At 44.1% G+C, this 26,972-nt stretch overlaps 1 protein-coding gene and 1 long non-coding RNA gene across 10 annotated transcripts in view; one reads left to right on the top strand and one right to left on the bottom strand.

Annotated features, from left to right (window-relative positions):
* The window catches only part of HPS4 (HPS4 biogenesis of lysosomal organelles complex 3 subunit 2), a 119,119-nt gene that overhangs the window by 48,482 nt on the left and 43,665 nt on the right, over window positions 1–26,972 (bottom strand). For 8 of the 9 annotated variants that reach the window (XM_063913187.1, XM_063913192.1, XM_063913188.1 and 5 more), the window contains 4 exons: window positions 12,607–12,750; window positions 9,831–9,938; window positions 9,496–9,609; window positions 527–621 (listed from right to left, as the gene is read on the bottom strand). In XM_063913187.1, coding sequence (XP_063769257.1) covers window positions 527–621; window positions 9,496–9,609; window positions 9,831–9,938; window positions 12,607–12,750 — 461 coding nt within the window. Of the gene's footprint in view, window positions 1–526; window positions 622–9,495; window positions 9,610–9,830; window positions 9,939–12,606; window positions 12,751–25,327; window positions 25,532–26,972 lie in introns of those variants that run through there. The other variant, XM_063913195.1, reaches the window with a different exon arrangement.
* On the top strand, window positions 6,016–11,259 carry LOC134887237 (uncharacterized). Its single transcript, XR_010171011.1, has 2 exons — window positions 6,016–6,576; window positions 11,035–11,259. It is a non-coding gene; the product is annotated as an uncharacterized LOC134887237 (long non-coding RNA).

Here is a 26,972-nt window from a genome sequence, read left to right as displayed (position 1 = left end):
AAAAGACCTCACTTGCCCCAGGTATCTTGCACTGCATAGTGTATTGAGGCTAGATGAGGACACATCTGTATGTGCAGGATAATAGAGTATAACCACCATGTTCCAAATACTGGTGCACAAACTGCCAGCGTGACATCGCCTTTGTGTTGAAATCACAGCCATGGGGTTACCCAGATTATTAGTCACTTATATTCTTTCCAGTACAGGCCAGCATTGTAGCCATAACACGATAGCAGCAGAAAGTATTATTATAACTACAATTCAGGAAATACTGGGTACCTTTATTGGTTACAATGGTCTACTACAACAGTAAACACAATTATCAACTGGAAGAGCTTACTACACTATATTTTACTTTCTGCATCCTTTCACATACAGTAATAGCTGGAGCTATTTGGAATTTATTACTGTTCAGCTAGAAACCTCACATGATGAAAACGAATATATTAAGCTTGTAGGCAGATGTCCTTCACTAAATCACAGAATTATTCAATTCAATCCCACACCTTGGAGATATTGTGCATACCGGTTTTTGTACATAATGCAGCCAGCAAGTACATGAGGGAAGCGCTGACAGGTTTGCAAAATGAGAGCTGCCTTCAGCAAGAGAAGTGGATCTACCTGCAAAAAAGGAAAATGAATAAGAGAATAATTTAAGACAGGTTCTCAAACTTTGCATGTGCATGTTTTCCATGTCTCCCCACAGAACAATAAGTGGAATAATTAGCTCCACCTGTGGAGCTAAAATGTGTCAGTGAGTAATAGCTACATCTGTGCAGCTACTGGGTGATTTGGCAAAGGTGAGCTGGTTTGGGTCCTGAGGACTGAGTTTGAGAACCACTAGTCTAAGGTAGTGATTTTCAACATTTATTCATTCACAGCTTGCTGAACTAGATGCTACAACTGACAAGGCACATCATCAACATGTGCACGTTATATGTCAGACGATATATGGAGGGCATCAAACATGTATAGGCGTCTAACCCATGCACACAGAGTCTTAGATTACCATACCACCCAACATGACCCTCTCCAGTAGGGATAGAATACTCTGCTCCTGGACATAACACCTTTCTTATTCATTAACCTGTTCGAAACAGGTGCCGGCAATCATACATTAAGAGAAAAGTCCAGGAGCAGAGCATTGTGTCCCTCTTGGAGAGAATCATGTTGGGAGGTATGGATTATAAAAACTAAGACACTAGGAAAAATCACTATAAAATGCAGTCAGTAAAGTGATTTTATTGACAGCATTTAGAATACCTATACACAAGTCCCTTTGCAATGCAGCTACAGAATATGAGAAAGACAATCCTGGCCTAACATAAAATGGATTGTTTGCATAAATTCTGTCAGCTTAGACTAGAGCTAGTGTTCTTCCAATGCCCAAGCTATGTGACTGTCTGGGAGAAGAAGCTGCACTTTCTATTCCAGGGCTTTGGCTCCCCCCAGGACCTGGACTTCCCCCTGAACCCCTGAAGGCCCAGCTTCCCCATCTCATAAGTAGAAGAGGTGGGCTGGGAAAAAACTTCTCCAGTGTAAGCACGATGGACTGGCAGCATATTGGCGTACTGATCGCGGCACACTGGTTGAAAACCGCTGATAAAAAGATTGGCTCTCAGTGCTATTAAATAGTTTTGTTTTTTTACTTTCTACCAAGCTGAGGCAAACATGTAACCCTGATTAAGGGTTTATACAACACTTATACTGAGGTAGTTCAAATATTTTAATAAAAATTAAGTATAAGCATATTGAAGTTAACTAATGTTTTTATATGCATTTTCTGAGGTAAATAATATAGTTCACATATATGTAATTGTATGTACATTGATGTAAATGTAGTGGTAAATATAATTAAAGCTTATTTTATGGTTACACAGTTCATCTAAATGGTTAATGTCCTTGTGCTCCTAACTGTCAATCACCTAGTGGGGTGATTGCCAGTGGGCGGGGCATCACCTCAGAGTGGGTCATGTGACTACTAGAGAGGGGTGGATAGGTGCTGTCAGTGTAGCTGAGAAGGAGACTGCAGATCCTCTGGTGAGAGCACACACCTCATTGCTGCTCCGGCCGTCGCCCACATTAGAGCTGAGTGGTATACATTGCGGCGGCCGGAGGGGGCTTAGTGTGTGAAGCCAGAGCAGAGCTTCCTGGCAGTAAAGGTGGCGTCAACGGCATTGAGGCTCAGCACTGTTCACAGAACCCGGCATCAGTGTTAGTCAAATCAACCAGCAGTATTAGAAGGGCGCGTCTGTGACAGGGAGGCGGAGAGGGTTCCTTCCTGTACCCCGAGTTATGGCATCTCTACCTACTACAGACACAGACTCTGACAGTCACAACACAGAAGCAGCAGAGGCTCCATTCTGTGTGGCTGTAAGTGTAAGGGAGAAGTTGGGGGAGTGTCGGCAGGAGGCGGAGACTGAGCAGCAGTGAGGCATTTGTAAGTGTAATACTATACTCACCCCAGCTACACCAAGGCAAAGTGACAGCCCCTGCACTGCAGCTAATATTGCATGCACTTGTAACTTTAAAGGAGTAAATATCTTAGACTAATACTTTGTAGCTATTACAGCAGCTAAGTGACAGTTAATCCAAGAAGATAAAGTACAGTATAGCTGCATAAAATATAATGGATCTCATCTACGGAGGTTCATAAACATTGTAGCGGTAGCTACATTACTCAGCTCACATAATAAGCAGCACCATCTGTGACATTGCTACCTATTGCGCCAACTCCATAACAGTTGCAGAGGGAAGAGTAGCTAACAGAACTACACACAAGTTAGTAGAAGAGTGGCAGGACCGTAGAGTGGCTGCATGTGTGACTCCATATAGTAAATGAGAGGTTCATAACTAAGTTCTAACGGAGGCAGATGAAGAGACATATGCTGCCTTTCTGGATTTTAAACAAATGTAGCTACTAATATATAAAGCAAAGTTAAAAACTGGAAAGGAAATTTTTATTTGATGGTTACAGTTGAGTTTTACGGAGGAGTGAATTAAATATAAAATGACGGAACTCTTTCCTGAAGGGGATTAAACGCAACTATATTGAGTAGGTGAATTGTAATTTTCTGCGTGAATCAAAAACATTTCTATATTCAACTAAAGAGTTTGTTAAACAGAGAAATATAACTTCAAACTCAGTTTAGGCTTACAAGGAGAAGCGACAACATACAGTACAGCACATATAGTGCTGACTAATCCTTCACAGTGGAACTAGTGAAATACTTTCTCACCGTTAACGAAACTTAAGATCTTCCTTAAAGGGCCCCAACGTAAGTGCACCGACGTTACTGCAGTACACAGTGAGACAAATTTGAACCCGGGTTTATAGTTATGATTTTTGTTTTGTTTTGTTATTTGTATTTAATAGGGGATATCTATGTGTTCTACAACTACATACGGTGCAACTATTAGATAAATGTTAATGTTGGCAATGTTATTATACCTATGTGCTTACATTAAAACCTATGTACTTGTCTGTTGCATAACATTCTAGTGTAATATTCTTTGTGAAAGCAGATAAAGAATACAGGTATTCTTATACAGCAACAATTTCAGGTGTAAATGTCATGTTATTGTTTAAACTAGTACAATTGTAATCTCACATGCCTATACATAGGACACAGATTGCCTACCCATCAGGCTTACCCAAGCAAGCCAAATAGAATATAGCTTGGGTGGAGGCACATATGTATTAAGTACCCCTGGGTGGTGAGAGAGGGGTTACATTTGGAGGCACTGCTTGAGATAGAAATTACACCCAGGCCCTGTTACACCACAGGTGTCAGCTGCCATTAGTTGTTATTGACAAAGTCCCTCACATCTCTAAAAATAAAATAGAAATATGGGAAAGAAGCAAAGGAACAGAGAGAAGGTTGGACAAAAAGCCATTGCTGTATCAGTCGGGAGAGTTGGAGCCCATAGAGAATTTAAAAGTATGGACAAACTAGAGTACCATCAGCGGCCAGACTTAAAGGAAGAGGTGACATGCAAGTTTGCTGGAACTATTGGAAATAACCTAGGTGTGAAAGATGAAAAAATATTAGATGTCCCTGTAGAGTTGGAGAAGAGAAAGAAAAAATCCAAGGACAAGAAAGTCAGACTGGATCCTTACCTGAAGGATACTGAGGGAGGTATTAGTGACAACCTTGCTCAGACTTTGGTCACTAATATGGATTATGGAATGATAGGAGATAAGAATGTTGTACCACTGAAAGAGAGAGTTTCAGGGGAAGTGAAAATAGATGTAGGTATACAGAAATTAGAAACTGTGCTAAAGCAAATAGTTGAGGATTTTAAGAAACATGGACAATTCGTATTAGCTCTTCCAAAAGATCAACAGAAGGACCTGCTTTCCCTGTTTCCAACTTCCATTGAGGAACAAACAAGGAGAGAAAGTCCAGTGGATGTACAGACCCCGATAGAGGTGATAAGACATATAGCACTGGACCGGTCTAAACATATTTATCAGTTGTTGGAGGTTCTAGATGAAACCCGATGGAAGCTAAAAGAAGAACAAATGTTTAACACCAAAATTGATGAAAGGAATAAAGAGCTTGAAAGAGAACTTTGGTTTATACAGAGAGAGATGGAAACCATGGACATCTGATGAAAGACAAACCAGAGTAGATCAGGAGCAACAAAAGTTGATAATGTACCAGCAGCAGGAAGACAATATTCATTCTCTGGAATCAAAAATAACTGAGCTGTCTGAATTATTGGAAGTGGGTAAAGAAACTGAAAAGGAGGATCGTATTCGTCTGAATGAAATGAAAGAAAGACTGTCTCAGCTAGAATCTGAGAATAAAATACTCAAGGATGCCAACATTCTAAACAACTGTCCTGAAGACTGTATCTATGAAGTTTCTATGCGACCGGATACTAAGGACATAGGATTACAGACTGAGGTAGTGGATGATATATTGCTGAGACAATCTTCTATGAATAAAGTTAATAGTCAAGGGACACAGTATGTGTCTATTAAAATGACTGGCACAGTAATATGGTTCCATGTAAAGAAAGGCTATGGCTTCATTAAAAGGCATGACACCGGAGAAGACATATTTGTACATTGGACATCCATAAGGAATAATAACCCCCTAAAACTGTTGTACAGTGTAGGAGATGGAGAGAAAGTAGAATTTGAAGTGTTGGAAGGGGAAAAGGGTGTACATGCAGCAAATGTGACTGGCATAGGTGGAGTGCCAGTGAAAGGGAGTCGATTTGCTCCAAACCGACGAGGATCATACAGTTATTGTTACCAGTCACGAGATAAAGCAGTTGATGAAGGAAGTGCATATTCAGAACAAAGGCAAGGGAGAGATCCAGCTCCATGTCATCCTTCTGCAACCTTACATTACCAATGTTTCTCGAAATTCAAAGGTAGAGTAAATCAGTCCCAGGATCGAGAAACAGCAAATTCAGATGCTAAAGACTTGATAACTTTAGAAGCTTCGTCAGAGGAAGAACATAGTCTCAGTGACAATCGTAGTGAAGTACATGATCCCTTTACCCTAGCCAAATATCTTAAATTTTCCATCCAAAGTCCAGTACTAAATGAAGTCAATAGGTCAGGTGTAGAAGAACAAGGGAAACCAGCACGATCAGAGAACACTATCCCAGGGAGGCATGAAGGCTATGTAGTTCCATCTCTCCCTAGTTGGCCAACAGTCAAAATGATTGAGATGAGGTGGCTTGCTAATGGATGTGAATGAATATAAACTATTTTAGCATAGTGAGTAAGGTAGATGGTGCATTGGCCCCTATAGATGGAAAACGGTGACAATGCACCAGGGGGAGAAATGTAACCCTGATTAAGGGTTTATACAACACTTATACTGAGGTAGTTCAAATATTTTAATAAAAATTAAGTATAAGCATATTGAAGTTAACTAATGTTTTTATATGCATTTTCTGAGGTAAATAATATAGTTCACATATATGTAATTGTATGTACATTGATGTAAATGTAGTGGTAAATATAATTAAAGCTTATTTTATGGTTACACAGTTCATCTAAATGGTTAATGTCCTTGTGCTCCTAACTGTCAATCACCTAGTGGGGTGATTGCCAGTGGGCGGGGCATCACCTCAGAGTGGGTCATGTGACTACTAGAGAGGGGTGGATAGGTGCTGTCAGTGTAGCTGAGAAGGAGACTGCAGATCCTCTGGTGAGAGCACACACCTCATTGCTGCTCCGGCCGTCGCCCACATTAGAGCTGAGTGGTATACATTGCGGCGGCCGGAGGGGGCTTAGTGTGTGAAGCCAGAGCAGAGCTTCCTGGCAGTAAAGGTGGCGTCAACGGCATTGAGGCTCAGCACTGTTCACAGAACCCGGCATCAGTGTTAGTCAAATCAACCAGCAGTATTAGAAGGGCGCGTCTGTGACAGGGAGGCGGAGAGGGTTCCTTCCTGTACCCCGAGTTATGGCATCTCTACCTACTACAGACACAGACTCTGACAGTCACAACACAGAAGCAGCAGAGGCTCCATTCTGTGTGGCTGTAAGTGTAAGGGAGAAGTTGGGGGAGTGTCGGCAGGAGGCGGAGACTGAGCAGCAGTGAGGCATTTGTAAGTGTAATACTATACTCACCCCAGCTACACCAAGGCAAAGTGACAGCCCCTGCACTGCAGCTAATATTGCATGCACTTGTAACTTCAAAGGAGTAAATATCTTAGACTAATACTTTGTAGCTATTACAGCAGCTAAGTGACAGTTAATCCAAGAAGATAAAGTACAGTATAGCTGCATAAAATATAATGGATCTCATCTACGGAGGTTCATAAACATTGTAGCGGTAGCTACATTACTCAGCTCACATAATAAGCAGCACCATCTGTGACATTGCTACCTATTGCGCCAACTCCATAACAGTTGCAGAGGGAAGAGTAGCTAACAGAACTACACACAAGTTAGTAGAAGAGTGGCAGGACCGTAGAGTGGCTGCATGTGTGACTCCATATAGTAAATGAGAGGTTCATAACTAAGTTCTAACGGAGGCAGATGAAGAGACATATGCTGCCTTTCTGGATTTTAAACAAATGTAGCTACTAATATATAAAGCAAAGTTAAAAACTGGAAAGGAAATTTTTATTTGATGGTTACAGTTGAGTTTTACGGAGGAGTGAATTAAATATAAAATGACGGAACTCTTTCCTGAAGGGGATTAAACGCAACTATATTGAGTAGGTGAATTGTAATTTTCTGCGTGAATCAAAAACATTTCTATATTCAACTAAAGAGTTTGTTAAACAGAGAAATATAACTTCAAACTCAGTTTAGGCTTACAAGGAGAAGCGACAACATACAGTACAGCACATATAGTGCTGACTAATCCTTCACAGTGGAACTAGTGAAATACTTTCTCACCGTTAACGAAACTTAAGATCTTCCTTAAAGGGCCCCAACGTAAGTGCACCGACGTTACTGCAGTACACAGTGAGACAAATTTGAACCCGGGTTTATAGTTATGATTTTTGTTTTGTTTTGTTATTTGTATTTAATAGGGGATATCTATGTGTTCTACAACTACATACGGTGCAACTATTAGATAAATGTTAATGTTGGCAATGTTATTATACCTATGTGCTTACATTAAAACCTATGTACTTGTCTGTTGCATAACATTCTAGTGTAATATTCTTTGTGAAAGCAGATAAAGAATACAGGTATTCTTATACAGCAACAATTTCAGGTGTAAATGTCATGTTATTGTTTAAACTAGTACAATTGTAATCTCACATGCCTATACATAGGACACAGATTGCCTACCCATCAGGCTTACCCAAGCAAGCCAAATAGAATATAGCTTGGGTGGAGGCACATATGTATTAAGTACCCCTGGGTGGTGAGAGAGGGGTTATAAACACATTGCACTCAATCCACTTAAGCCAACGGAAACTAATTTCACCTATATGCAACAGATACCTAAGGTTAGGAGGCATGGGGAGATAAAGGATGCTGGGGGAAGTGAACTGTGCCTTGAAAAGTGATAAATTGCATGGAGATATAGTGCCAGCCAATCACCTCCTAACTGCCATCTTACAGGCTGGGTTTGAAAAATAGCAGTTACTGTAGGAGCTGGCTGGTTGGTACTTTATCACTGTGCAATTTATAGCTTTTCAAGGCTAAAGGCCCATATAGACAGGCGAACCGCTCAGCACACATCTGTGTGCTGAGCGTGCGGGGGGAGACGGGGGGGCCGCTCATTTCACCCAGCGGGTGAAGTGAGCGACCCGCTAAATCTAGCACCAGCGATAGCGATGCGCGGGGCTGCGCATCGCTATCGCTGTAGGGGGTACACACGGAGCGATAATGCTCAAATTCTAAGCAATCTAGTCAGATTGCTTAGAATATCGCTCCGTGAGTACCCCCCTTTAGGGGGGTATGCAATTAGCGCCGAAATAGCCGTTTTCACCATTTTTGCTGTGAAAAGTCCATTTTCACAGGTATGTGCACTCCCCGCGATTCACTCTATTCATATGCAAATTAGCGAAAAATTATTGGTTATAATAAAAGTATTTCTGGAACTGAAATTGGGTTAAATGGCTGTTACAGGCATTATTTTCAAAAAGTTTAAAAATTATAGAAAGCTATTTTTTTCCCAGCAAAATAAGTGCTAAAATTAAACTTGGGGTACATAAAAATGGGTATAAGTATATATTTGGGATATTTTAGGGGACTTTTAAAAAACAACAACGTGTAAACAGATCGATTACTCCCATCTGCAAGTCTAAAAACATTTGTCCCACTCATAGAGCACCCCAATATACCTGTCCCATACCTTGTACCCCAATTTCCATCATTTTGCACTTTTTTACCCCAAAAATGACGTCATTATTGGCCAATTAAAAATAATTAAAAACTTTCAAGTGCCAAATTAGTCATTCAGGTGGTAGTCCCAGGGGTTCGGAACCAAATCCCGACATTTTTAACTGAAAATAGGGATTTTCCCCAAGTTTATCACCTGCTCAGAGTTGGTGAATTGAAATTTGCAGTAAAATTACAGCAAAAACAGTTTCGCGGACAATTGAATAGAATTGCGGTAGTTTTGCGTCTTTTTAGCGCAAAAACGCATTTTCCCCAGTAATTGAATACCCCCCTTAGTAAATCTGGCCCACTGTTTCCCCCACTATGACAACTGCACACAGCATACATTTGAACAAAGTAAATATCATAATGCTACGCTACCGATTATATAAACACCAGCTCTCATGTTACAGTAGCAGGTTAGGAATTCTGCCCAGTGAATATTAATAGCTTTCAGCTCAGAACCAAATGGCAGAAAGACTGAGAGCCACAGCTGCAGACAGTAAAACATCTGTCTGGTAACAGACAGAAAAACATCCATAGCATTACATTACACAAGAATAATATCATAGCATATAATCTGCAAATGAAGACCACCACAGCACTGTATATAAGAATACTGCCAGCTGTGGTACCAGGGAAACACAAAAAAAATCAAAACGTGTGCAATAAGATCATACTTTGGTTTTGTCCACATGACTGAGTGTGTTGAAGATCCTGTGCAGGTCAGAGGTGTTCTGTATGTGCTCTATATAAGTGTTCCATTCCTCGCTCAGCTCCAACTGGGAACGAACCTAGAACCAATAATGTGTCAACATTCAGAATGGCAACATAATACATAGCTGACATATTACGAATACTCAATAGAATGTTTTTTTTGTTGTAATATATATTCTTAACTAAAAGATGTGTAATGAATAAGCTAGGAACAGAGTTTATTAATAGGAAGGATAAAGGGCATTAGCACCAAACAGAATGGGAAAATCACCACTATTACTAGCATGCCAATACATACCCGGTAAGCATGCCACAATGGTCCATTATAAAACCGGAAAAGGCCAATCAAATCTTCCAAAAAACATTTGCAACTGACATCAGCAACATCCACCGAGCATCCAAGCGCCTTAAAGAAAGTACAGGGTGAAGATAAGTTGTTGCATGGGTGGGAAACACAACTTTGGGGGCGTTTCAATCCTGATCGTAGACTACGATTAGTTTCTCTGACATGCGGGGGTACGCCCAGCACAGGGCTAGACCGCCCTGCGTGTCAGGCCCTATCCCTCCCGCACGGGTGTGAAAGCATCGCACGGCGCCGCGGCCTGCCCCAGCAACGGTCTGGACACGCCTGCGTTATCCGGACCGCGCCCCACCAGTGGCGTTCTAATGCCACTGGCACGCCCCCTCCCGCCCCGTGACCACCTCTGCCTGTCAGGCAGAGGCGATCGCAGCCCTGAGATGCTTTTGCATCTCAATGGGCCTCACTCCCCAAAGGACTTCAGACTGCGATCACTTCCGTTGCATATATAGTATATTTAGTGAGGGAGATTGGCTGGAAAAAGGCCCATAGGGAAACATGAAGTGAGGGCAGACATAAGAGGAACAATGCAGATAAACACAGAAAACGACATACAAGTTGCCCTCATATGTCTTTTTTGACTGAGTCTGTAGACGGAACTTAGTGTGGGGGGAAAAAAACGCAGCTGCTACATTGTAGAACTTTGTATACAGATCTTATCAGATATACAAGTGTTGCATATCAAATTAACCAGCAGTCTCATTCACATCACATTGCTACTAAGACGCATTTTCAGGTAAAAATACAGTCAGCGCTAGCAGTTGCACGGAACCTGGCATGCTGACAGAGGCTGTTTGGCTACGGTTGCAGCAATAATGTATGAGGACACATCTATATGCGCGAGAGGATATTGGGGCAGATGTATTAACCTGGAGAAGGCATAAGGAAGTGATAAATCAGTGATATGTGCAAGGTGATACACGCAGCAGCCAATCAGCTCCTAACTGTTAATTTACATATTGGAGCTGTTTGGCTGGTGCGTTTATCACCTTGCACATATCACTGGTTTATCACTTCCTTATGCCTTCTCCAAGTTATTACATCAGCACCATTATTCCCAGTGCGAGACAACATGACATTTAAAAAGTAATTTATTAATTTACTACTGATGTACCATTTAATCTATATTCTTTCTTTATTGCAGATCAGTTATTATGTGGGCATTCCAACTTCTACCAATGATGATGTCTCAGCTTGTGTGTGCCCTCCTGCAATCTGTCATACTGTAGCTTTTTCTCTCTAGCCATATATTATTTTTAACATTCCATTCAGCTCTATTTATTGGCCGTCTTGGAACAAAATAGCTCTGATTTGACAAATGCACTGAATACATTTTTTGATAGCAAAATAAACTATATATATTTTGAAATATTTCGTTTTTTTAAACCCATCACATACAGGTTGCGTATCCCATATGAAAATATACCGAAATACGGAATTTTTTGAGTGAGACTGAAATAGTGAAACCTGTGTTTTCTGATGGCTCAGTGTACACAAACTTTGTTTAATACAAAAAATTATTAAAAATATTGTATTAAATGATCTTCAGGCTGTGTGTGTAAGGTGTATATGAATTGTGTGTATGTGCACAAAGTTATTAAAACTATTGGCTAGAATTACCCTCAGGCTGTGTGCATAAGGTGTATATGAAACATAAATGCATTCTGTGCTTAGACTTAGGTCCCATCGCCATGATATCTCATTATGGTATGCAATTATTCCACAATACGGAAAAATCCTATATCCAAAATACTTCTAGTCCCAAGCATTTTGGATATGGGATACTCAACCTGTATAGTCAAAGTTGAAGGAGGGCATGAACAAAATGGTAAATGAACATTTATGTAAAAAGATGCAAAACAATGTAAAGGTACGGTAAATAGTGTACTAGTTAGTGGGGTTTTTTTTTTTTTTTTAGCTAAAAGGTTGTTAATGCTGGAATATCAATTTTCTAATGATATATGCTCAAGACAATATTTAGCACTTTTATACGGTTGTTCATTCTGTAGGATTAGTACTATTGCTGTAACCCACACAAGCAACAGCAAAACAAACTAAAGCAAGAGAACAGACCTATCAAACATATGTACAGCATGTGGTGAAATAAATGTAATTGGAAGGAGAATGAGTTACAGTATGTATTGGAAGGAGAATGAGTTATGTTCTCCTATTTGTAATGTGCTTATAATCTATACATAAATTTAAACTTAATATATGTAAATAAAATTAGATTTGGGCTTTTGAAATCATATTTTTCCCAGGAAGCAGTCAGGATCCCGGCTGTTGGTATCCCAGCAGCCAGAATACCGACGCCGGAAAACCGACCCTATTCTGAATGCCAACATCGGCATCCAGAATGGGTGCACCATCCCAGAACCGGAATACCGACAGCTGGGATCCTGAACGAGGACAGACTGTGGCGCACCACAGGTAAGCCGCGTGGTGGAAAGTTAGGTTTAGGCTGCGGGGGGAGGGATAGGGTTAGGCTGCATCCCGGGGGGGCTTGGGTTAGGCAGTGGGGGGTGGCGGGGAATGTTTAGGCACCACCCGGGGGCGGTTAGGTAGGGTTAGGCACCAAGAGGGGAGAACACCCCTTACTCACCCCTGTTGGCTTCGTCCACATCGGGATACCAGCGTCGGTATTTCGAGCATCGGGATCTCATACTGATCCCTATTTTTCCCTTAGGTAGAGCAAAGTAAAGACGGAGCTACTCACCCACAAATACTCCCCATGCACCTGGATTGCAAATTTCAGTTTGCGTAATCGGATAAGATTGGGAGGAGAGCTGGAGATTTCAGTAATACAGCGGACAACACCAGCAATTTGGCCACACAGTAACTCCTGTTGGTCTAGAAGTGTCTGAAATGCAGAAGAAGTGATTATAGCTACCAACATGTTCCCCTTTTAGAGGACGTGTGACAATGGAATACATACTATTTACCGGCGGCTGGGATGCCGGCTGTCAAGATACCAACAGCGTCATCCTGGCAGTGGGGCGAGCACTAGAAAGCAGCTTGCGGGCTCGCTGTGCTCGCCACGCTGTGGGCACGATGGCTCACTGCGCTCGCCACAGGTTATATTCTCCCTCTATGGGTGTCGTGGACACCCACAGAGTGAGATAAGGCTGTGGCGCCAGTATTCCAGCGGCGGCAGATTACCACCTGTCTGGATCCCGGCATCGACACTGTGACCACTGGTATCCTGACAGGCAGTCTCGTGATTGCCTCCCGTGACAATAGCTCATCAAAACCACTAATTGGAAGTGTCTTTACAGTAAACATGGAAGCTGGGTTTTTAACAATATATATATATATATATATATATATAGAAAAAATAAATTAGTCCACTCTGTGAATAAGTGATTTAAGAATTAATTCTGAATGTTCTTGCTAGCATTCCTACAGTAATAAGTTAGAATTTTTTTTATTTTTATCGGGAACATTTATAAAAACTGGTACAAAATAAATTGTGCTACAACTAGGGTGTAATCCATAGTGATCAGACTACCTCAACTTTCTAAACTAATAGAACAAAATTACAGAAACAGAAAGTTTGCTATGGGATACAGGACCTGCTTAGACAGCCAGCTGTACATGTCCCTCAATAAATAGATGCAGCATAGTACAAAGCACAAGATATGAATATTTTTCTATGACAAAAACAATTCCAAATGTTGATTTATTATATATATATATATATATATATATATATATATATATATATATATATATATATATATATAATAAATCTTGTGAAAATAAAGTCTTAGGGAGAGATGTACTAAGCAGTGAACAGAGAAGAGAAGTGAGCAAGTGGAGAAACTGCTCTGTATAATTTTATAGTATGTAAATTAGAAATGTTACTTCAATGCTGATTGGTTGCCATGGGTAACTTCTCCACTGTGTTCACTGCTTAGTACATCTCCCCCTTAATGGCAGTACTCATTTAATGTTATAGTTGCTCTGTTTAATGTGTGTGCATTACTGAAATTGGCAATGGATTTTTACAATTATACGCTTTGGAATTATCCTACAGACCAGTTACTGTTTAAGTAAAGGAATTTCAGAAAATCTGTGTTGGTTCCATCTGTAAAAAATAAATAAAACTTCTTTCTTGGCGGATACAAGGCTATTTGCTTCTTAATGATCAACCATTCACAGTGAATGTGCTTGTGCAGCGCCATCTAGTGCCAGAATTATCAGAATGATCTGTTAACTTTAAAGAGATCATCCACTTTTGAACAACTGCAACTCACTACACCGCCCCCCCCCCCCCCCCATATCTCTGTGTAGTATATTGGGTAGGGCTTTTGGTGCGTACACACTGGCCAATCTACTGAAAGGCCGATATACTGCGGGTCCATCGGCCAGTGTGTACGAGCGATATGTCTGAATGCCAGCGTTCACAGACATATCAGGTCAGCCCTGCAGCAGAGCAGACGGCCAATATATCTAACGATATATTGGCGCATCATGCTGTGTGTACGGGTGGTCAGCCGACCGCCCATACACTTGCTGCAGACGCCGGCAGTGACCGACGGCTGAACTGGGCGGGCACATATAAACACCCGCCCAGTTCGTGACATTAGTCCAGACGGATAGGGCAGTGTGTATGCTCAACACACTGCCCGGTCCGTCTGTAGATATACAGTATATCTACCAGTGTGTACCGAGCATTAGAATCCCCTTGTTATCAAAAATGATATGCTGGATCGTGCTGTGTCTTTGCTGGAGGACACAGCCTGTCCAATTATCTCCCATAGAGCCCTACTGAAGAGGAATGGACAAACTAACCGTGAGCAGTAGTATATGAGGTGGGTTAGCATGATGTTGCATAAATCAGTGGGGTAGCGCAAGCAAATAAAACGGGTTTGTTCAAAAGTGGACACACTTTATTCACTGTCAGCTCTTATTATTTATTTATTAACAGTTTCTTATATAGCGCAGCAAATTCCGTTGCGCTTTACAACTGGACACAATTAGAAGACAAAACCGTGTAAAAACAGTCATAGAAGCTCTTACTAGTCAACCATCATTCTGTATATTTCATCTATATATTCATCTCGCCAGACTGAAACATTTATTCCATTGTTAGGAATTTGATACAGTTTTGATCAAAGCATATCTGTGTCATAAGCAGGACAAAGACCATAGACATTCCTATCTAATGATACAAATGCATTGTTAAAAAATAAAAAAGATAATCCAAAAGTAACAGTTTACAGGAAGTCAGGTAGAAAACAACAAATTAAAAACTCTAGTTTGGACGCACTTTTTGTTGAAATAGTCAAGAATAATAATATGTGGTAGAGTTAAAACTTATGGGCCCTACACATTGCGCGATCTACCGCCGAGCTACCAGATGGCGGATATGGCTGATGGGCGACCCGGCGGCAGTGACGGGGTAAGTGAAGTTTCTTCACTTCCCCCGTCACCCGGCTCCATAGCAGTGCAGGCAAATATGGACGAGATCGTCCATATTGGCCTGCATGCACAAGCGACGGGGCACCAGCGATAAACAAGCGCGGGGCCGCGCATCATTCATCACTTGTGCCTCCACACTGAAAGATATGAATGTTATCTTGTTCATTATTGAACGAGATCGTTCATATCTTTCACTCATATGGCCCAGTGTGTAGGGCCTATTAGTGTTTATTGATTCCTCACATAAGATAAAATTAGCATCCACCTCTTAATTGGTGGATGGTAATTTTATTTTATGTGAAAATCAATAAATGCTAAGTTTTAACTTTACCACATACTATTATTCTTGACTATTACAACAAAGAGTGCGCCCAAACCAGAGTCTACATTTTTCTTGTCTTTTGTTCCACATTGTGTTTGAAAAAAATAAGATTTTACTTACCGATAAATCTATTTCTCGTAGTCCGTAGTGGATGCTGGGGACTCCGTCAGGACCATGGGGATTAGCGGCTCCGCAGGAGACAGGGCACAAAAATAAAGCTTTAGGATCAGGTGGTGTGCACTGGCTCCTCCCCCTATGACCCTCCTCCAAGCCTCAGTTAGGATACTGTGCCCGGACGAGCGTACACAATAAGGAAGGATTTTGAATCCCGGGTAAGACTCATACCAGCCACACCAATCACACTGTACAACCTGTGATCTGAACCCAGTTAACAGCATGATAACAGCGGAGCCTCTGAAAAGATGGCTCACAACAATAATAACCCGATTTTTGTACCAATAACTATGTACAAGTATTGCAGACAATCCGCACTTGGGATGGGCGCCCAGCATCCACTACGGACTACGAGAAATAGATTTATCGGTAAGTAAAATCTTATTTTCTCTAACGTCCTAGTGGATGCTGGGGACTCCGTCAGGACCATGGGGATTATACCAAAGCTCCCAAACGGGCGGGAGAGTGCGGATGACTCTGCAGCACCGAATGAGAGAACTCCAGGTCCTCTTTAGCCAGGGTATCAAATTTGTAGAATTTTACAAACGTGTTCTCCCCCGACCACGCAGCTGCTCGGCAGAGTTGTAATGCCGAGACCCCTCGGGCAGCCGCCCAGGATCAGCCCACCTTCCTTGTGGAATGGGCCTTGACAGATTTAGGCTGTGGCAGGCCTGCCACAGAATGTGCAAGCTGAATTGTGCTACAAATCCAACGAGCAATCGTCTGCTTAGCAGCAGGAGCACCCAGCTTGTTGGGTGCATACAGTATAAACAGCGAGTCAGATTTTCTGACTCCAGCCGTCCTTGAAATATATATTTTCAATGCCCTGACAACGTCCAGCAACTTGGAATCCTCCAAATCGCTAGTAGCCGCAGGCACCACAATAGGCTGGTTCAGGTGAAACGCTGACACCACCTTAGGCAGAAAATGAGGACGCGTCCGCAGTTCTGCCCTGTCCGAATGGAAAATCAGATATGGGCTTTTATACGATAAAGCCGCCAATTCTGACACTCTCCTGGCTGAAGCCAGGGCCAGTAGCATGGTTACTTTCCATGTAAGATATTTCAAATCCGCCGATTTGAGTGGCTCAAACCAATGGGATTTGAGAAAATCCAAAACTACATTAAGGTCCCACGGAGCCACTGGGGCACAACCGGGGGCTGTATATGTAGTACTCCTTTTACAAAAGTCTGGACTTCAGGAACTGAAGCCAATTCTTTCTGGAAGAAAATCGACAGGGCCGAAATTTAAACCTTAATGGACCCCAACTTGAGGCCCATAGACAATCCTGTTTGCAGGAAATGTAGGAATCGACCCAAATGAAATTCCTCCGTGGGGGCCTTCCTGGCCTCACACCACGCAACATATTTTCTCCAAATGCGGTGATAATGTTATGCAGTCACCTCCTTCCTGGCTTTAACCAGTGTAGGAATGACCTCTTCTGGAATGCCTTTTTCCCTTAGAATTCGGCGTTCAACCGCCACGCCGTCAAACGCAGCCGCGGTAAGTCTTGGAATAGACACGGTCCCTGCTGAATCAGGTCCCGTCTTAGAGGTAGAGGCCACGGATTTTCCGTGAGCATCTCCTGAAGTTCCGGGTACCAAGTTCTTCTTGGCCAATCCGGAGCCACGAGTATCGTTCTTACTCCCCTTTGCCGTATAATTCTCAGTACTTTGGATATGAGAGGCAGAGGAGGAAACACATACACTGACTGGAACACCCACGGTGTTACCAGAGCGTCCACAGCTATTGCCTGAGGGTCTCTTGACCTGGCGCAATACCTGTCCAGTTTTTTGTTGAGGCGAGACGCCATCATATCCACCTTTGGTTTTTCCCAACGGTTCACAATCATGTGGAAGACTTCTGGATGAAGTCCCCACTCTCCCGGGTGTAGATCGTGTCTGCTGAGGAAGTCTGCTTCCCAGTTGTCCACTCCCGGAATGAACACTGCTGACAGTGCTATCACATGATCTTCCGCCCAGCGAAGAATCCTTGCAGCTTCTGCCATTGCTCTCCTGCTTCTTGTGTCGCCCTGTCTGTTTACGTGGGCGACTGCCGTGATGTTGTCCGACTGGATCAACACCGGCTGACCCTGAAGCAGGGGTTTTGCCAGGCTTAGAGCATTGTAAATCGCTCTTAGCTCCAGTATATTTATGTGAAGAGACATCTCCAGGCTTGACCATACTCCCTGGAAGTTTCTTCCCTGTGTGACCGCTCCCCAGCCTCTCAGACTGGCATCCGTGGTCACCAGGACCCAGTCCTGTATGCCGAATCTGCGGCCTTCTAACAGATGAGCACTCTGCAACCACCACAGAAGAGACACCCTTGTCCGTGGCGATAAGGTTATCCGCTGATGCATCTGCAGATGCGATCCGGACCATTTGTCCAGCAGATCCCACTGAAAAGTTCGTGCGTGGAATCTGCCGAATGGGATTGCTTCGTAAGAAGCCACCATCTTTCCCAGGACTCTTGTGCATTGATGCACAGACACTTTTCCTGGTTTTAGGAGGTTCCTGACAAGTTCGGATAACTCCTTGGCTTTCTCCTCCGGAAGAAACACCTTTTTCTGAACCTTGTCCAGAATCATTCCCAGGAACAGCAGACGTGTTGTCGGGGTCAACTGAGATTTTGGAAAATTCAGAATCCACCCGTGTTGTTGCAGCACTACTTGGGTTAGTGCTACTCCGTCCTCCAGCTGTTCTCTGGACCTTGCCCTTATCAGGAGATCGTCCAAGTAAGGGATAATTAATACGCCTCTTCTTCGCAGAAGAATCATCATTTCGGCCATTACCTTGGTAAAGACCCGAGGTGCCGTGGACAATCCAAACGGCAGCGTCTGAAACTGATAATGACAGTTTTGCACCACGAACCTGAGGTACCCTTGATGTGAAGGGCAAATTTGGGACATGCAGGTAAGCATCTTTTATGTCCAGGGACACCATAAAGTCCCCTTCTTCCAGATTCGCTATCACTGCTCTGAGTGATTCCATCTTGAACTTGAATTTTTGTATGTACAGGTTCAAAGATTTCAGATTTAGAATAGGTCTTACCGAGCCGTCCGGCTTCGGTACCACAAATAGCGTGGAGTAATACCCCTTTTCCTGTTGTAGGAGGGGTACCTTGACTATCACCTGCTGAGAAAACAGCTTGTGAATGGCTTCCAATACCGTCGCCCTGTCTGAGGGAGACGTTGGCAAAGCAGACTTTAGGAACCGGCGAGGGGGAGACTTCTCGAATTCCAACCTGTAACCCTGAGATACTACCTGCAGGATCCAGGGGTCCACCTGTGAGCAAGCCCACTGCGCGCTGAAATTCTTGAGTCGACCCCCCACCGTTCCTGAGTCCGCTTGTAAAGCCCCAGCGTCATGCTGAGGGCTTTGCAGAACCCGCGGAGGGCTTCTGTTCCTGGGAAGGAGCTGCTTGCTGCCCTCTCTTACCCTTTCCTCTGCCTCGGGGCAGATATGACTGTCCTTTTGCCCGCTTCTTATAGGACCGAAAGGACTGCGGCTGAAAAGACGGTGTCTTTTTCTGTTGGGAGGGGGTCTGAGGTAAAAAGGTGGATTTCCCGGCAGTTGCCGTGGCCACCAAATCCGATAGACCGACGCCAAATAATTCCTCCCCTTTATACGGCAATACTTCCATATTGTGGTACTTGTAGTATCAGAGATATGCAAAGCCTCCTTCATTGCCGTGATCATATAACGTGTGGCCCTACTGGAAAATACGTTTGTTTCTTCACCGTCGACACTAGAGTCAGTGTCCGTGTCTGGGTCTGTGTCGACCGACTGAGGTAAAGGGCGTTTTACAGCCCCTGACGGTGTCTGAGACGCCTGGGCAGGTACTAACTGGTTTTCCGGCCGTCTCATGTCGTCAACTGATTTTTGTAATGTGCTGACATTATCACGTAATTCCATAAACAAAGCCATCCATTCCGGTGTCGACTCCCTGGGGGGTGACATCACCATTACCGGCAATTGCTCTGCCTCCACACCAACATCGTCCTCATACATGTCGACACACACGTACCGACACACAGCAGACACACAGGGAATGCTCTATTGAAGACAGGACCCCACTAGCCCTTTGGGGAGACAGAGGGAGAGTTTGCCAGCACACACCCAAGCGCTATAATATATATGGGAACAACCCTATATAAGTGTTGTATCCTTATAGCAGCTTAAATATAGTAATATCGCCAAAAAAAGTGCCCCCCCCCCCCCTCTGTTTTACCCTGTTTCTGTAGTGCAGTGCAGGGGAGAGTCCTGGGAGCCTTCCTCCCAGCGGAGCTGAGCAGGAAAAAGGCGCTGTGTGCTGAGGAGAATAAGCCCCGCCCCCTATTTCGGCGGGCTCTTCTCCGGAGTTTGTGAGATCTGGCAGGGGTTAAATACATCCATATAGCCTCAAGGGCTATATGTGATGTATTTTTTTAGCCATAAAAAGGTATTATACATTGCTGCCCAGGGCGCCCCCCCAGCGCCCTGCACCCTCCGTGACCGCTGTGTGAAGTGTGCTGACAACAATGGCGCACAGCTGCAGTGCTGTGCGCTACCTCAGGAAGACTGAAAAGTCTTCTGCCGCCTGCTTCTGGACCTCTTCCATCTTCGGCATCTGCAAGGTGGGGCGGCGGCGCGGCTCCGGGACCGGACTCCATGGCTGGGCCTGTGTTCGATCCCTCTGGAGCTAATGGTGTCCAGTAGCCTAAGAAGCCAATCCATCCTGCACGCAGGTGAGTTGACTTCTCTCCCCTAAGTCCCTCGATGCAGTGAGCCTGTTGCCAGCAGGACTCACTGAAAATAAAAAACCTAAAAACTTTTTCTAAGCAGCTCTTTAGGAGAGCCACCTAGATTGCACCCTGCTCGGACGGGCACAAAAACCTAACTGGGGCTTGGAGGAGGGTCATAGGGGGAGGAGCCAGTGCACACCACCTGATCCTAAAGCTTTATTTTTGTGCCCTGTCTCCTGCGGAGCCGCTAATCCCCATGGTCCTGACGGAGTCCCCAGCATCCACTAGGACGTTAGAGAAATAGGATTTTAATACCTACCGGTAAATCCTTTTCTCTTAGTCCGTAGAGGATGCTGGGGACTCCGGAAGGACCATGGGGTATAGACTGGATCCGCAGGAGACATGGGCACACTATAAGACTTTTACTGGGTGTGAACTGGCTCCTCCCTCTATGCCCCTCCTCCAGACCTCAGTTAGAAAACTGTGCCCAGGAGAGACGGACATTTCGAGGAAAGAATTTATTGTTTAAACACGGTGAGTGTCATACCAGCTCACACCACAAACATACCGCAGAACGTGGCATTCAATAGAATACCAGCCAACGGCATGAACAATACTAAGCCACATGCTGAGAGAATATGTAACAAAACCTGTGTGTCAACACAACCAATAAGAAGACACCGCATGCCATGGCATGAACAACTTCAGCAACAGCCTGACAGAAAAGAAACACCACAAGAGTGTAACCATCACCAACACGGCAGTGAACAACACTGCATGCAACGGCATGACCAACGACAGTCACAAACTGACTGAACTCAACGCAACACGAGCGTGACTACAACCAATACTGCAGACACAGCACGCACTGGGACGGGCGCCCAGCATCCTCTACGGACTAAAAGAAAAGGATTTACCGGTAGGTATTAAAATCCTATTTTCTCAAACGTCCTAGAGGATGCTGGGGACTCCGTAAGAACCATGGGGTTTATACCAAAGCTCCAGACCGGGTGGGAGAGTGCGGACGACTCTGCAGCACCGATTGAGCAAACATGAGGTCCCCATCAGCCAGGGTATCAAACTTGTATAGCTTAGCCAAAGTGTTTGAACCCGAGCAAGTCTCCGCTCAGCAAAAGTGAACCGGCGAGACTCCTCGGGCATCCGCCCAAGAAGAGCCCATCTACCTAGTAGAATGGGTCACCACCGACTTCGGTAACGGCAATCCAGCCGTAGAACGAGCGCGCCAAATCGTATTACAGATCTAGCGTGTAACAGACTGCAGGGACACAGGCGGCCCCAATCACTCTGAGGCATACCAGACAAACAGAGCCTCCGATTCCCTAATCTGAGCCAAATTGGCGACATAAATATGCAAAGTCCTGACTACATCGAGAGACCTTGAAATCAGCCAATGCTGAAGCAACCACAGGCATCAATAGGCAGGTTTCTGCGAAACCCCGAAACCACTTTTGGCAGAACTATTATCAGAGTTCTCAATTACACTCTATCCACCTGGAAGATCAACTAGGGGCTCTCGTGAGACCCAACCGCTACTACCGACATCCGCCTTGCGGACGCCAAAGCCAAAAGCATGACCACTCTCCAAGACAGAAACTTCAACACAACCTTTCATAAAGGTTCCAAACATTTTGACACAAGAAACCGCAACACCACGTCAAGGTCCACCGGTGCCAATGGGGCCACAAATGGAGGTTGGATGTGCAGTACCCCTTCCACGAAGGTCCGAACTTCCGGAAAGGTTGACACTTCTTTCTCGAAAGAAAAATTTTTACAAGGCCAAAGCCCCACTGAAATGGAGCCTAACTTTAGGCCTGCACCCACACCAGCTTGCAAAGAATGGAGAAGAACGACCCAGTTGAAAACCTCCGCAGTAGCCATCTTGGAGTCATCCAAACACGGTGGTAAGGCTTTGCCGTTACTTCTTTTCTAGCCCGAAGAAGTGTGGAAACAACTTCACTGGGAATATCCTTCCGTTGGAAACGGCGTTCAACCGCCACACCGTCAAACGCAGCCGCGGTAAGTTGTGATACAGCCCGGATCTTGTTGTAACCGTTCCTCACGTAGAAGAGGAGGCCAGGGATCTTCTATGAGTAAATCTGGAAGAACTGGATACCAAGCCCTCCTCGTTTAGACCTGAACAATGAGGATCCCCTGAACCTTTGTTCTTCGTGCGCTTATCACCTTCAGAAGAGTGAAACTGGAGGCATAGACCAACTGAAAACACCCAAGGTGTCCCGAGGATGTCCACTGCTATAGCTTGAGTGTCCTCTGACCTGGAATAATATCTCTAAGATTTCTCGTTGAGACGAGACGCCAACATGCCCAATTGAGGCACACCTCAAAAACTTTTCTCTTCAGTGAAACTTCTTGATGACTACTGTATTTCTCCCGGATGGAGATCGCATCTGCAGAGGAATCTATTTCTCCGTCGTTTACATCCGGAACGAAGACTGCTAATATAGCGTTTACCAGTCCTTTCACCCAGCGGAAACTTTTACAGCATCTGCCATCGTCGCTGAGCTCCTTGTTCCGCCCTAGCGGCTTACTTACACCACTGCTGTCAAGTCGTCCGACAGAACTAACACGTGCAGATCACCAAGCATATGATCACTGAAATTAGCTCTTAATCCAAGAAAGCTTATTGCAGACAAGCTTCCCAGTTTGACCTTTTTTTCTGGAAATACTTCCCTTGCAAGGACTGGTCCCCAGTCTCGGAGATCTGCATGCATGGACACCAGGAACTCCACCTGGATTCCGAACCTTCGTCCCTCTAGGAGGTGAGAACTGAGCAGACATCACAGGAGCTATATCCTGGCCATTAGGATTATATTCTGGCGCACGTGCAGGTGAGACCCGGACCACATTTCCAACTGTCCCCGTGAAAACCACTCTGGCATTTGACCTGCTCACTAAAAAGCCTCCTAGGCCGCACCATCTTCTTCATCAACGGAACAGATTGATGGATTGTCACTGCAAATCTGATCCGACTCTGGATCCTCAGACCTCTTTCCACCGGAAAACACAGAACCTCAACCGTTCAGTATCTACTCTGATACCCATCTCCGACATCTGCGTCGCTGGGAACAACAGCCATTCCCTATGTTGAAAAACAGTCAGAGAGAAACAACGATTTGCACCACTTGCTTCTTGACCTCGCCGTAAACAGGAGAGCGTCTCAGTACAGAATAACAATGGCTCTTATTATCGAAAGAAACCCATCATATAGCCATCACTCCGGTGAAATGGCAAAGACAATCCTGGATATCAACACAGGTAAGCCGAATGCGGAGAAAAACGCATTTAACCCCTTTTCTACCTTTACGTGCTGGCGCTCCCATCGTAAGTAGAAATCTTTTTTTTTTTTTTGGAACAGCAGTACAAAGTCCCGAACCTGACGTAACTCTGGTATGGCGTCGCGCACTACCTCCCCCTTCAGAGGGGAATCGGAGGATCTATTCAAAAAATCAGTGAGGGGAAACATCTGTAAACTCCAGCATGTCCCCTTTTAGATTCCATTATTAACCCACAGACCCCAGGCCATTTCTGGACTGAGTGAAGAGTAGTAGATGAGTTTCCACCTAAGTGGGCTCCAGCCAGATAGACCCAGCGACCTGCGGTGGATATGGTAAAACAGAAAACGACATCCTGTTCTGCGAACCTAACAAGGCTGCAGAACTCTTACCTTTACACCTTCCACAAACTGCACTGAAAGGGAAAAAAAGAACGGTATCAAAACGGTTAAAATGACTGCATCCCGCAACAGACTGCGTCCCCAACCGTTGTGAGGGAATCTAACTCACGAAGGTAGACCCACCAGTGGTAACCACCGAGAGTGACTGAACGGAGGCCTCCCCACCCAGCGGTACACCGTCCCAGGGAAACATTCTAGTATCTCTCGGAGTCCGCCTTAGCATTTCTTGCCATGTTATAGAGCAGATTCAATATAAGAAACCTCCCCGCTCTCTTTAGGGTAATACTATCGGATGCTATTCCGAAAATAAACACTCCACCACATGCATGTAATGCAAATAACGCCAAAGCATAGAAATAAAATATCACTTAGCTTCCTGTGTAGGATCCTTTGTGACCGGACCCCGTGTCGACCAGGAGTTGACTTTCACCGTATTCTATCCACAGCGGGAAAAGAATAAACGCTCGGGCTCCTTGTGAGGATCTGCTCTTCACGGCCGACCAAGAGCTTTATCAACAGAGCGACCAGCACATGAGAAAGAATACTTTTACTTCAGTAGTCACCATAAACCATAATGTAATACACACATATCCCATATGGGTGGTCTTCAGTATGCCGGCTGTCGGGATCCCGTCGCACAGTATACCGGCACCGGAATCCTGACAGCCGGCATACCGACACTTATTCTCCCTCGTGGGGGTCCACGACCCCCCTGGAGGGAGAATAAAATAGCAAGGGGCTCATTTGCGCTCGCCACACTGTCGGTATGCCGGCGGTCGGGCTCCCGGTGCCGGTATGCTGGTCGCCGGGAGCCCGACCGCCGGCATACCATACTACACCCATCCCATATAATAAATATAAATATATATATATATATATATATATATATATATATATACATACATACACACACACACACACACACACACACACACACACACACATATATATATATAAAGCATATATGGGCGGCACTCGTGAGGCTTTCAATCGACGAATAAAGAGACGAACAGCGTCTGCGTGTCAACGTTTCAGTCTATTTGACTTTTTTCAAGAGCAACTTACAACAAGTGAAATCTTACCTTAAATAGTGAAAAGCCGTCCTGGCCGCCATGACCGCCTCTCAGTCGCCGCGAGGCCCCTTCCGATGACGTCATCGCGCTGGTCCCCGTAGCTTGCTGCCGCCTTCCGTCCGTCACCTCACCTCTGCCCTGCTCGTGACAACTTCCGGCGCCGGCTGCCTGGAACGCAGACACGTGACCTTTCAGCGGAGGGGATAAGGGAGACTGGTGGTGGCCATGGTGACCTGTAAACAGCAACAACAACACGTGAACATTACTGATAAAAGTGCAACAAATTAATATCAAAAAGAATAGAATAAAAAAGAATTAAGTAAAACTTGAATGTGCATGGGTTAATGACAGTAATCAAATGTAAAAGAGTGTTGTATACAAAGTCTACTGACCGAGCTACATAAGATACAGCGGGCAAAACACACTTAGGTGCCCCTGTAATGGTAAAAAAGACGTGAAAAAAATGTGTAAAAGTGGAAAGCGGCGTACCGCCTAATAGGTAATAATAAAAAAATATAATAAAATTAAAATCCTCCTGGGAGGAAATTTCGTGTAGGAAACACGAAAAATGAGTGCTGGTAACTGATACATAAATCTAAGTAAGTACAGCCTCGATTGGCAATGCCAAACTTAAAAATATAACTACTGTATAAGTATACCCTCTACGAAGAACTGCCATATTGTAGAATATCCTTAAAACAACCACGACAGCCTAACACTTTTTGAGCCGAAAACCTGGCTGTTTCAAGTGTCTAGGCTGTACTACTTGCAGCTACATGCTGACGGGAGATTTCATTTTACATCCCCACACAGGGAGAAAAATTAACATCCGATGGCCATTGACCTGTAGTTCCTCATATGTAATATATGTATTGGTCTGTCCCTGCAGCTTATATTATGTAGGCAAGACACAATGCCTTTTTAAGGAACGTATGGCCCTACACAGGTCTGCCATTAGGGCTGCCCTCAACACCGGCAAAAGCGACCAACCGGTCGCCCGCCATTTCGTTCAGATGCGGCACAGTCTGGCAGCCATTAGATACAAGATTGTGGTGGGAACAGAGCGACCCAATTGCTACAATTGGAAGCCTGGTGGATTTTTAAATTAGACACCATCCACCCCAGAGGCCTTAATGAACAACTCAATTTACAGTGTTTTCTGTAGTTGGGCTTGGCACCTGTAATTGACCATCTTTGTGATGTTTTGTTCCCAGTTTTCCCAGCAGAAATAATAATAACATTTTTTCTGCATGACTATTTCTGTTCCATCACTGCGTCCTAGGATATATATTTTTTTTGCAGCAAGGTGCTCAGAATGATTTTTCAACATTGTACCTATAACGTCTTCAAACAGTTAAGTACACATTTCAACAAAAAGAGTTAAGTTTTTCACAAAAAACATACAGTAAACATAAGCTTCAAGTAACACTTGGCCCTAACCAGAGACAGAGTAGATCCCCGACCTAGGTATAGGTAGCTAATAAAACAGGGGTTAATTTGGAACTATACTCTCTATACATTTAATGATGTCTAGATTAATTGATTTGTTGTATACAAGTTTTTTAATCCTCTTTTTTAATTAGTCCCTTTGTGACAGGATCATGTGTGGTCCACTTGTGGTCACTCTGGACTGATATCAGTGGTTAATCTGTGC

This window comes from Pseudophryne corroboree, chromosome 1, assembly GCF_028390025.1.
Source record: "Pseudophryne corroboree isolate aPseCor3 chromosome 1, aPseCor3.hap2, whole genome shotgun sequence".
Taxonomy (NCBI): domain Eukaryota; kingdom Metazoa; phylum Chordata; class Amphibia; order Anura; family Myobatrachidae; genus Pseudophryne; species Pseudophryne corroboree.
Note: the sequence above shows the minus strand (reverse complement) of the source record. Positions and strands in the feature narration are given on the sequence as shown.